At 31.6% G+C, this 16,272-nt stretch overlaps 1 protein-coding gene across 4 annotated transcripts in view; it reads left to right on the top strand.

Moving 5' to 3' along the window:
* Cep126 (centrosomal protein 126) overlaps window positions 1-15,533 on the top strand; it is a 71,977-nt gene extending 56,444 nt beyond the window's left edge. For 2 of the 4 annotated variants that reach the window (XM_048795639.1, XM_048795642.1), the window contains 4 exons: window positions 175-250; window positions 1,798-2,016; window positions 8,210-8,274; window positions 15,108-15,533. In XM_048795639.1, coding sequence (XP_048651596.1) covers window positions 175-250; window positions 1,798-2,016; window positions 8,210-8,274; window positions 15,108-15,170 — 423 coding nt within the window. In that variant the 3' untranslated portion in view covers window positions 15,171-15,533. The remainder of the gene's footprint in view (window positions 1-174; window positions 251-1,797; window positions 2,017-8,209; window positions 8,275-15,107) is intronic. The other 2 variants (XM_048795640.1, XM_048795641.1) reach the window with 2 other exon arrangements.
* The last annotated feature ends 739 nt before the right edge of the window (window positions 15,534-16,272 follow it).

Here is a 16,272-nt window from a genome sequence, read left to right as displayed (position 1 = left end):
ATTTGAAACAAATGTATGATATATGATATGTCAAGATCAATGTAATGTTTTGAGCAACTAATAAATTTCTGATTAAAAAAATATAGGCAGCAATTTAAAAAATTTTAAGTTCATGTATATATCATAAATTTTAAATGTTGAATCATGTTCTGATTTACTATCCTATTTTTATAGAATTTTGGACAAAGTGCCCAGCTAAGTTCAAATGAGCCAAAACTAACTACAAGGGGTACTTCTAATGATGGAGAAGGTATTGGTCTATACATTTTCTTCAGAGTTTTGTTTCCAACAATTTTCTTTTCTTATGTGGATCTTCTCAGTTGCTTACATTTTATGTGAATGCTAAAACACCATTTAGGACCTGAACTTTTCCTCACCCCTACACATTTAGTTCATTGCCAGTTTTTCTTCATTCATAATAACAATTCATTGATCATCTTTTCTACAGCAAATTATTTCCTGACTTAACAATTATTTCTGTAGGATAGATTCCCAGAATTAAAATTACAGTATCTGGCATGTAATTGGCACCTAATAAATATTTGTTAATGAAACTACAAATAATGAAATGATAACTGGATCAAAGGAAAGACATATTGATACAGCTTTTCAAACATATTGCTAAAGTATTTCCAAAAAAGTATTACCTTTAGAAATTCTCTCAGTGGTATATGTCAATTTAAAGAATCACTTCTAATCATGCTTACATGATAGGCAAAGAAATGGTGTTATATTAGTTTTTATTTTATATTTTAATAATAATATACTTAATTTTTTATGTATTTTTTGGTAAATTGTCTCTTCATCTTATTTTTCCATATGTATTAGAATTTTGAAAATTTCTTGATAATTTTTATAAATTCTTGAATAAAATGTTTTCATTGCTTGGTTATTTTTATTATATTACACTTATTTTGTATTTTTACATATGTAAGTATTAATTTTCATTTATTCACTCAATAAATGATTATTAAGAGCTAATTTTCTGCTTACAAGTAAATATTGGGTTATAAAGTATGAACAAAACATACAATAGCCTTGCCCTCCAGAAATTAAAGTATGTCAGGGAAGATTGGCCCAACCTTAGATAAACATGTGTTAACCTTTTCTTAACGATTTCTCCATTATTTTTAAATTCAAAAAAACTCTCAGTACAGAAATTTACAGATATTTCCTTTTCATATAGGTTGTTTTAATAGTTTGATTCCTTAAATTTAACTCTTCAATTACTGGAATTTCTTAGATGAATGGTGGCAAATGAAACTCTAAATTAAGCTCTTTATTAAGCATCAAACTAATTTATTGAGTCATCTTTCCCTTCTTTCAAGTCTTTAATGCTTCTTTGATCATATACTCTTAATCTAATTGGGTCTGTTTCTAGGCTATCAATTCTGTTCAGCTGATCATCTAATTTTCTCTTCTATGTTCCTTTTCTCTTATTCTTTTGTTTATAGTTAATTTTAACTGCTACTAAAAAGACAATTTCCTTTATATTATCTTTGTACCATCAATGAGTAAAAAAATAACACAAAAATTATCTAAATCTAGTATATTTTATTCTTTTATTTAGGTAATACTCTAAAGATTTCTATTGCCTCATTTCTATTATTTGGGATTTTTTTTTAATTAAGGATAGGAAAATGCTACATACCAAGGATCCTAACATATAAAATGCAAGTAATAGAATATATACTGTATTTCTATTTGTGAAATAATGTATACACACATAATTCAGCCTAGTACGTATAAGGGCTGATTCCAAAAACATAAAGGGATCAAAGAATAATTGATATAAAGTTTCTGTAGTTTCAGACAGTACTTCTGAGTTTTTGACAGCTGAAAACCTAGTGGAAGCATCAGTACCTGAGGATGAAATTCTAACTGTCATGAATAGCAAGCAACTACAGAAATCAAATCTGAATTTAAGTAAGACCCAGCAATTCAACATCTGTACACTATCAGCTGAAGAACAAAAGATCCTACAATCCCTTAATCATTTGAATGGAAGGCTACGCTGTAAGTGTGGAAGAATATCCTTTGTGGAAAATGTGGTGTTTTGAAATTAGACTATTTTCATTTTAATCTTAATTTAATTTTTAAAAATCAATGTGGCACACATCTATAATCCTAGAGGCTTGGGAGGATGTGGCAAGAAGATTGCGAATTCAAAGCCAGACTCAGGAAAAGCAACTAAGCAATTCAGTGAGATTCGTCTCTAAATAAAATACAAAATAGGGCTGGGGATGTAGCTCAGTAGTCAACTGCCCCTGGGTTCAATCCCTGGTACCAAAAATAAAATAAAATAAAAAATAAAAATGCAACATCTATCTAGATTAATGGAGTATATACAAATTAAGAATTTATCTGAATGAAATCATACTGCTTCAAGTATACCATATCATTTATGACATCATTTATGATGATACCAAAAGCCTTACTGTGTTTGAGAAACATATGAACATGGACAGGCAGGGTACCTATATTGACCATCCATGAAAACAACTATAAATTCTTGATTAAGTATTTTAAACTCTAAATATAACAATGAGCTAGCGAGAATATAACAAATTCTCAGAAATTCATAAGAACTCAGAAAGAGAAGGAGAATGCTTCAGTTAGCTTATATTCTGAGCATATTTAACTCAGGATATTTTCATTTCACAAGTGAAATCCAAGGAAAAAGAGCAGCCCACAGTAAGACTCAGAGAGTATAAAAACAACATAGAGGGGACAGAAGATGAAACCCAGGGCCCACTGAAGATTAGTAGTCTCATAAAAGAGCCTCCCACATAAAGCCGTACCGTACAAAGATCTATGCATTGCACATACACAGAAAGGAGGGAAGGGTAAAAAAGAAAAGAAAAAGAAAGAAACTTGTAATTCTTGAACTTCAGTATTGAGCAGATGAGGGGTCAGAGAGAAATCCATGAGAATTTAGAACCACCATGTAGTATAACTACCACACAAATTTACAAGCCATATTCACACCACTTGAGTGGTCTTCAAAGTCTCAAACAAAGAATTTAATTTAGAATGACCTCAATCTAGTAACAGCCCAAAATATCTGAAAGAAAAGTAAATTTATGTCCCTTGTAGAAACCTACTCATATTTTAGTTTTCAAAGAATTATCACAAAGAAAAATAAGCAGCCCACAATTAAAAAATAAATAAAAATAAGATAAAATAACTTGATCCACAAAGAAAAAGGCACCATTAAAAAATCAAAAGAAACCACAAGACCAAATAAACAGACCCAAACAGTGTTTTAGATAATGATATTACCAGACACAGGCTATAACTACATTTATATGTTTTAAAGTAATCAGAACTGTGTTTAAAAATCCAGTCAGAGAATAAGAAAGTATTATAAAGAATGACCAAGCAGATTTGAAAAAAAAATGGGCCAAACAGAATGCCTAGAAATGAAAAATATAATAATTGAAATTCAAAATTCAGCAGATTACAGACATCTGAAGAAAGAATTAGTAAACTGGAATATAAATCAAAGAAACTTATCCAGAATAAAGTACAAAGACACAAAGAGATGGGAATTTAAGAGTTTAAAAGACAAAGGAATAAGAAAGTCTGAAGTAGGCCACAAGCAATATGTGAAGTAATAACAGCTGGCAATTTTTCCAATCTGATGAACAATACCAACCTACAAATTCAAAAACCTAACACATTTCAGAGTAAATAAAAAGAAGTCCCCTTGTATGGTTTCAGTCCCCAGCACAAAGAAAAGAAATTCTCACCAAGACACATCACAGTAAATTTTAATCAGTAACAAAGATGGCAGAAAACATTAAAGATATCAGAAGATATTAAACAATGTGTTCAATGTACTAAACTTAAAATCTTTCAAGGTGAAAATGTCTCTCAAAAATCAGAGCAAATTAAAAATATGTTCAGACAAAAACTTAGTAAATAGACACTAAGGAAATTCTAACAAATGCACTTTAGCAGATAGAAATTAATCTGAGTTAATTTGAACAAACATTTTATTTAAAAAGTATAACAAAGCATCATGTGTTTAAGATTTAGAATTAAAATACCTATAAATATACATAAGTTGGGAAAACAAATAGAGGTAATATACACTAGGATTCTTGATAAGGAATAGGGTAAAGATACGGATTAAGTTTAAATGCTGATAATTGAAATATACCTCTAGTAATTATTAGAGTCACATCTAAAAGACTAGAAATATAATATACAACTTTCAAACTAGTAAGGAAGGGAAAGTGGCATTCAAAAAATACTAGATTAATCCAAAATAAAACAAGAAAGAAAATAAAAACATAGAAGAGGTAGAACAAATGGAAATACTATCCTATAAGATGGTATGTACAAATATATTTACAATATGTGTAAATGGATTAAATGCTACACTTAAAAGACAAAATTTGTCAAATGGAATTTTATGATAAAATTATATTCTATTTCTAAACCACGTATTCAAAACATAAGAATATAGAAAAGCAGAAAACCAAAAAGATGAAAAATATGTAAAAAGCAAATAATAACCAAAGCTAGTTTAAATGTAATATTATCAGACAAAATTGACTATACAGTAGAAAGCTATATAGACAGATTACTTCATGATGATCAAAGTTTTAATATAGGAGAAATACATAAAATGTTTTATATGAAATTAAGAATATAGCCTCAGCAGCACAATTCACAATATCTAAATTATGGAACCAACCTAGATGCCCTCCAGTATCCAATGGATAGGGAAACTTTGGTATACATACATAATGGAATATTACTCAGCATTAAAAGAGGATAAAATCATGGTATTTGCAGGTAAATGGATGAAGTTGGAGCATAAAATGCTAAGTGAAGCAAGCCAATCCCAAAAAAACCAATGGCCAAATGTTTTCTTTGATATGAGAATGCTGGCTCATAATGGTGATGGGGCAGGGAGCAAGGGAGGAATGGAGGAACTCTATAGATAGAGCAAAGGGGAGGGAGAGGAAAGGAGGGGATAAGGAGGTAGGAATGATGGTGGAATGAGTTCGACATCCTTACCCTAAGTATATGTATAAAGATATAAATGGTGTGAAAGTACTTTGTGTACAATCTTGACTTGAAAAATTGTGCTCTATATGTCTAATATGAAATGAATTGCATTCTGCCATCATGTATAACAAATTAGAATAAATAAATAATTTAATAAAAAAAGAATAGCCTCAAATATGTTTTAAGGCTGGAGGTGTAGCTTGGTGTTGCAGTATGTATTTACCGTGCATATTTAGCAAGCATGAAGTTCTGGGTTCAATCCCCAGCACCAAAAAACAAATGAAATATTTCCAATGGTAGTAGAAGATTTTAACCTACCATTGTCAGTACTTGATAGAACAAATAGAAAAAGTACAATAGATGTGAAAGAATTGAACATAATTAACAAATTTGATCAGAAAGACACATTTTTCATAAGCACACACAGAACATTTATAATATAAATCACATAAGATACCATAAAATAAGTTTTAACAGCTTTCAAAGGATTAGAGTCATGCAGGCTATATCCTGGCTGCAATACAATTTAGATAAAATCTAATAACAAAAGTGAACCATTAATAACAAAAAGATTACCATTAAGAAACATTTTTACCCCAGTACTGGAGATTGAATCCAGATGCTTTACCATGGAGCTAATTCCCAGCCCTTTTTATTTCTTATTTTCAAAAAGGCTCTTGCTAAGTTGCTGAGGTTGGTCTCAAACTTGCCCTCATGCCTCAGCCTCCCTCGTTGCTAAGATTATAGGCATGTAGCACCACTCCTGGCAAGAAACACATTTTTTTTAATTCTCAAAAAATATATATACATAATAAAAATTACAAAATATTTACATGTGAACAATAATAAAAATATTTTGTGAGTATTTGTTTTTATCAGGACCTCTTTACCTATGCACCATTGACATTTTGAATTCAGTAATTCTGGTTGTTTTTTAATGGTACTGGGAATCAAACCTAGGGCCTCACACATGCTATGCAAACACTTTATCACTGAGTTACATCCCCAGTCTAAGGAATGGATAATTCTTTATTGTAGGGGGTATCTTATGCATTATAAAGTGTTTAGCAGCTTATCTGGTCTCTACCCATTACATGCCATAGCACCACCTCCCAGTCATGACAACCAAGTGTCTCCATACATTGCCAAACGTCCCCTGGATGGCAAAAATACCCTATGGCTGAGAACATACAATTAGAATCCCAATGTTAAAAGTTACATCCTTTTTTGTTGGAAAGAAGAACTACTAATTGCAAAGGAAGTTGGATTTAGATACAGTCCCCCTCACTTAAGGTAAAAACCTGCTTTTGAATTCCAGATATCATATTGCCAGAAAAGATATGAAGAAATTCTGGGATTATTTTCAAAAACATTGTAATAACACTAAATAGCAAGAAATTAAATGGAACTTCTAGTGTGTACTAGACATAAAAATCAGTTCCATGTAATTAAATATTAAATATAAAAGAAAATAAAGTTTTTAAGAGATAAGAAAATATTTCTAACCTCAAGATAAGGAAGGATTTCTTAAGCACAAGAAATATAATCTATAAAAGAAAAAAATAAATCTGACTATATTAAAATCACAAACCTCATATCAAAATACAGTTAAAAGAATGAAAAAGCCACAAAGTGATAGAAAATATAACAGAGAATAAAGGACTCATTTAAACCATGTGAAGAATGCCTATAAGTTAATGAGGAAAAAAAGACAACCCAGTAGAAAAATGGAACCAAAAAAGATTTTGAATGGGAACTTCACAACAAAGGAAATGTAAATAACAATAAACATTGATTTAAATGCTCAATTTCACTAGTAATAGAGAAATGCAAATTAAAATGATGAGTTCTAGTTACATATTCATCAGAAAGACTGAAGGTTAAAAAACTGAGAATCCTATGTATTGGGAAAGATGTGCAGCAATAGCAGCTCTCATGTAATACTGTGGGAGGGTAAACTGGTGCAATCCTTTTAGGAAGTTTTGTCACCATCTAAGTTAAACATGAACATACCTTACAGCCCAGCAATTTCACTTCTAAATGTGTATGCTCTACAGAAAATCCTGCACATGCCTGTCAGGAGATATATGTATAAGAATGTGGAGATCATTATTTATAAAATTCAAAAATAAAAAAAATTTAAAGTATATTTATGATAGAATATTATTCAGCAAGGAAGACATACAAATTATAGCTACACACATCATCCTGATGAATCTTAAAATATATAATTTTGAGTTAAAAAACAAAAGAATAAATCCATTACAAAAATAGTTAAAAATAAATTGTTGTTTGGGGGATGTATACACGTGCTAAAACAACAAAGCAAGAAACTCAGTATAGGGTAGTATGGGGGCAGAGAGCTCCACGAAGTTTCTTTAAAAATTTTTATTTTTTATTTTTTAGGTATAGTTGAACACAATACCTTTATTTATTTATTTTTATGTGATGCTAAGGATCGAACCCAGGGCTTTGCATATGCTAGGTGAGCGCTCTACTGCTAAGCCACAACCCCAGCCCAAGGAAGTTTCTAAAGTAGTGATCAATTCAATAGGTAGTTACACAGACATTAACTTTATTATTATTAATTAAAATATGCATATGTTTTATATACTCTGCATGTTAACTTCAAAATTAAAACTGAATTTTAAAATGATATAGAAAGCAGAAAACTAAAACACAAAAACACAGAACTAAGGCTATCCCTTTAAGATGTAAAATTATGCAGATAAAGAATAAAAAACTCAAGTCAATAACTTGGAGGTTTTATTTCTATTAGGTACTCCTATATTTAAATGCTTCACATAAAAGATTCTACATGAATTATTTTCTTTTACCCAGATTCTTCCTAGTGTATGGACCAAAGCCTAAAGATTGAAAAAACCAGAATTGATAAAATTACTCAAATTTTTGTGCTTCAATAGCTAAATAAACATATATTTTTTCCTGAGAAAAAAAAAGTTTCCAAGGATGAAATTCCTGTTTTGGTTTAAAAAAAGAAAGAAGACATAATATCTCAATAAAGACTGAGGGCCAACAGGAAAGAAAAGTCTTACTCAATTTTGAATATTTTGGAAATTTTGGAATGTAATATTTGATTCTTTTTTGTAATATTTGATTCTTTAGTCATTCTTTTCTTTCAGTAAATGTAAACAAATTATTTTTGTGTTATGGTATAATTTTTCAGATATGCAAGAAACCATTTGCCAAAATCCATCCATCAAAAACACTCTACAAATAATACCACTTCTGGTAAGTATTTGAAAAAGCTTTCTTTTTTTTTTTTTTCTTGTTTTAGGAAATGTCATGATTTTCATGTGTCCATCAATAAAGGTAAGAATCCTTTGTTAGTATCAGTTTTTCTTGATACTGATTTTTAGAGCTTTACTCTCCCAACCAACTCTTTTTATCATGTTTCATTACAATCAAGCAAATATTCTTTCATTTTGAAAATCAAAATATAAGCCTTTTTATATACAGAGTATTTTATCAGTCATGAGATCAGAAACAAGCATTAGTGCACCAATCTTCAAGTAATTTTATTTAGTTGTGTAACCTAATTGAAAAATTACGAAGATTACCTTGGTAATGATCTGTGTCCTGGCCCATATCCCTTCCGTGTCCTCAGAGTTCAAAACTAAACATTACTATCTTGAATCTTTTTTTTTTTTACCTTGGCACTAGACTCTGGTAAATAAAAATATTTAAATAAAAAATAGTCCCTACATTCAAGAATTTGCAGTCAAACGGGGAAAGACATATATTTGTAATATATACAAATAACTATAATACAAGCTAAGACAAAACTACAAATTTAAGAAACCAAAGAAGGAAAGTATGTTTAGCTAGAAGTAATTGGGAGACAAAGGGTGTCCTCAAACTAAGATATTACTTATACTTTCACAATTCTCAATTTAGGTATTCATTAAAATAATGTTTGTTAGAGAATTAATTGAATGCTTATCTAATTACTCTTTATCACGCCCCCTCAGTTCTGAAAACTTAACAGGAAAAATAAGATTATGCAAGTAAAGTTAAATATTTCTTATCCATGTTTTAGAGTGTTGTTGTGCTCTGGCTATGATAGTGAATGATAGTAAGAAAGAAGCTATCTCCGCCCTCTTGAAACTTACCATTTACCTCTAGGTATGTAGTTTTTCAAAGTGGCCTTTGGCATTTTTGAGTTGTGATTTTTGGACATAACTCTTTGTCAATAGTCACTTTAACTTCTGATAGATTTTTTTTTCCCATGACTACTTTTTACATACTATCTTAGTTTTTCTCTAAATTTTTCATATCCAGCAATTTGGTGATGTTTATGATGGTAATTTTTATGTGCCTGAGATTTGGAACATTTTTTATCAGTTCTGACACAGTTATTATTTATGATAATGATTCTTATTTCACTTTAGTGATATAATACTTGTAATGACTGAGATCACTCTTTTGTGCACTTCAGCTCAACTTCAGAGTATGAATAGTAAGATACTCTTCAATAGGGAGAGAGAGTTGTCTAATCAGAAAATTACCCTCTTATACATTTTAATTCACTTTGTTATTATATTGCTACAATATGTAATAACTGAAAAGTTAATGTTGTGCATTGGGGAACACTGGTAGACTTGAAATCACTCTTTTAATTTTTTTAGTTGTAGATGGACACAATACCTTCATTTTATTTTTATATGGTGCTGAGGATCCAACCCAGTGCCTTCCACATGCAAGGTGAGCACTCTACCACTGAGCTACAACCCCAGCCCAAAATCATTTTTATCTTACATCTTTTTCAGTCTTCATGACAATTGATAATCATTAACTTTCTTCAGTCTTTATTGACAAATTTTTTCTCTCCTTCATTTTAACAACAGCATTAACAATTTATTTTCAGGGAAAATGATACAAAACTAAAGAATGGTTAACTACCTGTTTAAACAGCTACACCAAATTTGCTTGGTTTGTCATATCTTGCTTGGGGATTTGGATATTTTATTCTTGTCTTCCCTTTTCCTTATTTTAATTTAATTTAACTTTACTCTTCACCTAGATTCACCAAATTATTGACATTTTGCCATACTTGCTTTATAAAATGGATGGATGGATGGATAAATAAGTAGAATAGAGGTAGATACATATACACACAGGAAGATACATTTTTATGACTTGTTCAAAAGTAGACTGCAGACATAATGATACTTCCCCTCTAAATACTTTGGCATACATGTTCTGCTAAGAAAAAAGATATTCTCCTACAAAACAACAGTATTGTTATTATACCCAAGAAATCTAATATTGAATACAATAGTATTATCTAATAATAGTATTATCTAATTCCAGATTCAAAATATCCCAGTTATTTGAATAAAATGTCCTCTGTGGCCATTTTATTTTTCTAATCCATGATCAAACCCAGGATGATTCACCATCACCCCAACATATGCACACTTATTTCATGGGTAGAGGCCTATCTCTCCCATTTTATCATTCTTTAGTTTCTTCCCCCCTCCTCTATAGTTCTAAGTAGTATTGATTTTGGGTTTCTTCTCTTAAGGAAAGAAATGAACTGTCATTCGTGACACAGTATATAGGATAAATTTTTAAATTATCATTCGTCAAACAACAACAAGTGCTGGCGAGGATGTGGGGAAAAGGGTACACTTGTACATTGCTGGTGGGACTGCAAATTGGTGCAGCCAATTTGGAAAGCAGTATGGAGATTTCTTGGAAAGCTGGGAATGGAGCCACCATTTGACCCAGCTATTCCCCTTCTCGGTCTATTCCCTAAAGACCTAAAAAGAGCATGCTACAGGGACACTGCTACATCGATGTTCATAGCAGCACAATTCACAATAGCAAGACTGTGGAACCAACCTAGATGCCCTTCAATAGACGAATGGATAAAAAAAATGTGGCATTTATACACAATGGAGTATTACTCTGCATTAAAAAATGACAAAATCATAGAATTTACAGGGAAATGGATGGCATTAGAGCAGATTATGCTAAGTGAAGCTAGCCAATCCCTAAAAAACAAATGCCAAATGTCTTCTTTGATATAAGGAGAGTAACTAAGAACAGAGTAGGGTCGAAGAGCATGAGAAGAAGATTAACATTAAACAGGGATGAGAGGTGGGAGGGAAAGGGAGAGAGAAGGGAAATTGCATGGAAATGGAAGGAGACCCTCAGAGTTATACAAAAGTACATACAAGAGGAAGTGAGGGGAAAGGGAAAAATAATACAAGGGGGACAAATGAATGTCAGTAGAGGGGGCAGAGAGAGAAGAGGGGAGGGGAGGGGGGATAGTAGAGGATAGGAAAGGCAACAGAACACAACAGACACTAGTATGGCAATATGTAAATCAATGGATGTGTAACTGATGTGATTCTGCAATCTGTATATGGGGGAAAAATGGGAGCTCATAACCCACTTGAATCAAAGTGTGAAATATGATATATCAAGAACTATGTAATGTTTTGAACAGCCAACAATAAAAAATTAAAAAAAAAAATAAAAAAATAAATATTTAAATAATTTTAAAGACAATAAATGGAAATAATAACAACAAATTTCTAATTGTAGAATATCAGACACTAACACTTAGGTTAGGGAAATATTTTTAATGGGAGAATCTCCTCAGTATCTCTTGTAGCATACCCTACCATTGCTTAGAGCAAATCCAAGTCTGAGATATTGGAATAATAATAATTGCAACCCACCTTCTCCGTTCAATGGTACTCATAATCATTCTAATAGTAATAGCAGCTACCCCACAGAGGAAACAGTGCCGATAACATAGAACATGCTAAATAGGTGTTTGGTAGTATTATTGACATTATTCTGATCACCTAACTTGTTTAAATCACCCCCTAAAAAAGTAAGATTCCTGAAAGCACTTGAGTGAAATTTAAGTAGTTACATATGTAAGTGAGATTTATATTTGAGTATTTTAGTGAAAGTATTGAAGTGAAAGCATAACTTTTTCTTGTAAAAATTGGAATAATTCTAACAGCATTTGTAGTTCCCCCTTCTTTTCCTTGTCCTTCTCACTACACTATGAATCTTCCATTACAGCCGGGCACGTTTAATATTTTGTCCATCACGTTTGCAATATCCTGTTCTGCCTCTATGTTTTTCTCATGATTTGCATATGTTCATGCCCAATTTCTAACTACACTTTAGTAGTTTAGATTTGTTTTCTCTCCTTTCCAAATTCAACTTATCTAAGAACAAACATATATCTCTTCCCTCATGAGACCTTCCATAATCAATCTAGTTTATGATACTCTCTCACTCCTCTGAACTTATCAATACAGCATCTCAAATCTTGTATTTAAACTACACAGGCATTTTTGTTAGTTGCTTTTCTAAGTGAATAATCTTCTTTGGAACTGTGTTCTTGAGGCCTAAATTGTTTTCCACTTCCCTAAATGCTTTATAGAAACAAGCATATACAAAATTTTTAGAAAATATTGGTTGACTTTTTATGATTTTTTATAAATAGATAAATTATCTCCTTTCTTTAGATTGCAGTAAAATGCAGTGATTTACTTGAACTTGGAATTTTTTTTTTCTAATAGTCTGAAGCAGAGTTTATACTCCATATAAAATATCATTTTTTTTCAAGTACTAGGGATTGAATCCAGGAGTGCTCTACCAGTCCTTTTTATTTTTTATTCTGAGGCAGGGCTTCATTAAGTTGCTGACTCTGGCCTCAAATTTTCAATTCTCCTGCCTCAGCCTCCTGAGTTGCTGGGATTAAAAGTATGAGCCATTGCACCCAACTCCAAAATGAGTGTTAGTGTTTAATAAATTAATACTATTTAGTGGCAAGTGGATATTGTTGAGATATAATTAGAAGAAAGGAAACTTAAACTTACTGGGTTTCTACCATTGAAAAGTGCTATGCTACATGGTTTCCCCCTTATTCTGAATCAAATGAGCTACAGACATCAGGTAGTTTTCCCAAGGTCCCAGAGATGTTCAGTGATAGAGCCAGGAATTAAACTTGTCTCTCTTTCCCATAAAATCTGTTCTAGTTTTTTTTAATAATCCTTATTTCAATTAATGATATCATCTTCCATCAAATTTCCCAGACAGAAATATTTGTCTAACCAGGCTTCTCATTCTCCATTACCCAAAGTCTTTAAGTATTTCTAATCATATTCACTAAATATACCTCAAATACATTCCGTTCTTTCCAAATGTGACAGTGTACTGGTTTAAGAATTTATCATGTTCACAATAACATATACTTTATGATCAATAGAAGAACTGGAAGGCTCCAAAAACAAAGTAATAATAAGAAGATGGAAATATTACCTTGTTTTGATCATTACATTGCAACATATATTGAAATAACACACAATGTCTGTTATGCCGCAGTCCGGCTGCAGCAAAATAACGGGGGGGGGGGGGGGGTGATGAGGAAATTGTGTAGATTGATAGAGCAGGAGAGGGAGCCATTTATTGTAGGACCAGAGGGGTATTTATACATTCCACACAGCTTATCTTATTTAACATAAACTAGATACAGCAGTCAACCAATAAGGAATCTCCACACTTTGGCGTTACTTCACAAACCACTCCCTCTGCAAAATGCCAGGCGCCATCTTGACTTGTTTACAGACTCTAACACTCTTAAATATGTATAAATATTATGTGTTAATGAAAATCTTCTAAGTTTAAGGAAGGCTGAAAGTATACTCGGTGGTATAGCACTTGCCTAGCATGCACAATGTATACATATTGCATACACATATCAAAGTATCACACTGTTCCTCATAAATATTTACTATTTAGATAATCAATTTTTTAAAGGAATTTATCATGTTTAATCTGAACCATTTCAACTGCCACCAGCTTTGCTCTCTTAAGTGCATCTTTCATACCACCATCACCAGAATAATCTCTCCAGCTTAAAATTTAACTTCAGTTGTTACCTGTTACCTAAAAGATAAATTAAAATTCCAGAGAAATGCATTCAACACCCATCCAGCCTTACCTCTGGTTGCTCCCCATCTTATGACTTACCTTCTGTTGAGTAGTTGGCAAGTCTCCCCATAACTCCTTGCAAGCTTTCAGGACCCATGCTGTTCCCACTGCCTCACAGACCTTGATATCTGCTTTTCTACTACCTACTCTTCAGGACTTGGCCCCAGTGTCATCCATCTGGGAAGGCTTTTTCAGTCCAACCTTTGTCCTGCCCCAAAATTTAGAATTTCCCCCTGTTGACAGCCATTCAGCCTGACCTTTTCTTTTTGTAGAAGCTACCATATTAGTTCATTTTATTCATTGAACAGATACTGTCTGAGTACTTCCCATGTATTGGGCATTCTGCTAGGACTGCAAATAGAGGAAGAGTAACCTGCATTCTAATAGGGGCAACATGAAAACATTACAGTGTAATAGGATTGTTGCAAGGGCAACCTCAAAACTCCTGCCACTGCCATTATAAATTTCAAAGTATAAAATTCTTAGAAGAATTTTCATTTTAAATCATTTTACTTACTTTTTTAATAAATAAATGTAATAAATTTTTAGCAATTCCCTGTCAAGCAACGTACTTCTTTAGCCCAAAGTATATTATTAAACACTCTTAGGATCTTATGTGGGTTCTAAGTGCTTCCTGTAGAAAATAAAATTATTAAACTTTGACCATTTTCTTTATTTTTTATTAAGAGAGAGAGAGAGAGAAAATTTTTTAATATTTATGTTTTAGTTTTCAGTGGACACAATATCTTTATTTTATTTTTATATGGTGCTGAGAATCGAACCCAGCGCCCCGTGCATGCCAGGCAAGCGCATTACTGCTTGAGCCACATCCCCAGCCCCAAACTTTGACCATTTTCACAGCAGATTATATTAAGCACTTCTTAAATAAATGTTACCAGTAGCAAAGTATGAAGATCATGGATTATTATAATTAATATGATGCCTTATGTAATTACTTTGTTGAGAATGATATGTAAATGGAGTTTAGAATTTGAATTATGAGCATAGTCTTATTAAAATCTGTAATCTATAAAGAGATTTACTTGTCGAAGTCTGTGAATACTTTAGTAAAGGAATATTCTGAAACTATGTTACAGAACAGCCTGCCAAGACCTCCACCATCTCCCGATGTTGGATCCAGATTGCAAAGAAAATATTGATGAAGTGTGACAGTAACTATTTAATGAAATCATTATTTTTGAGAATCTCCTGTAAATATATATTTCTGCATTTATTAATGATTCAAAACACTATAATCATAAAAATGAAGTATAATATAGGTAATGGAGATAAATTGATCAGTTTAAGTTTATGCTATAAATTATACTTTATTATGTATTTTATTGGTGAATACATTTTTAATGAATGGAAATATTTCATTGTTTTCAACAAGCATGCTACTGTATATAAATTAATTCTATTTAAAAATAAAAAAGAGGCTATTTTGTTATTCCAATTATGCATTAGTTGTAGTTATGAAGCTTTGTTTTCTGAAATTCCTAATAAATTCTATTAAATTTGTATGGTGGTATTAAAAAGTCTATGATTGATAACATCTTACATAAATAATACAGCTATTTGTTTAAGATATTACAGGATCTCTATACTTTGGAGATGTTACAAATAGGTCTTTTATCAACTCTGCATGTTCAGCAATTGATATTATCATCTTTTCTAGGGGTAATTAGTCTTTAAATTTGACCACACTTTTAAAATCTCAGAGGGATCAAATGGTAAACATGAAAAATAAATTGCAATTCCAACCAGCTAACTTGAATTTCCTAGTCAGTATATTTTTTCCAAATACAGAATTTCTACTTAGGAAACACGATTTATATTAGAAGTTTGTTCTTTTTAAATATGAAACAGCCAAAATTTGTATGATATAATAATCCCTCCATCGTTTTATTTTCCCTCAACTATTTTTACTTCAGGTTCTCATCTGAATTATATCAAACTAATTTTTTTACTTCTGATAACATATCTAAAGTGAGAATGAAATGTCCAGAGTGAGAATTAATCATATCAATTCCATCTTAAAAGTCTCCCCTCCCACTAATGGAAGAATTTTCATTCCTTAGCATGGTATCTAAGACTCTTTATATTCCAAGTTCTCCATACTTTTTTAACATCTTTCCCACCATACCAGTTTTACCAAACCACCCATAGGTCCCCAAATAAAACCTACTATTTCATACGTCTCTGCCTACACATATGCTATACTCTCGGCTTGAACTGGCTTCCCCTTGTGCCCTACTTAAT

This window comes from Marmota marmota, unplaced genomic scaffold, assembly GCF_001458135.2.
Source record: "Marmota marmota marmota unplaced genomic scaffold, marMar, whole genome shotgun sequence".
NCBI classification, from domain to species: domain Eukaryota; kingdom Metazoa; phylum Chordata; class Mammalia; order Rodentia; family Sciuridae; genus Marmota; species Marmota marmota.
Note: the sequence above shows the minus strand (reverse complement) of the source record. Positions and strands in the feature narration are given on the sequence as shown.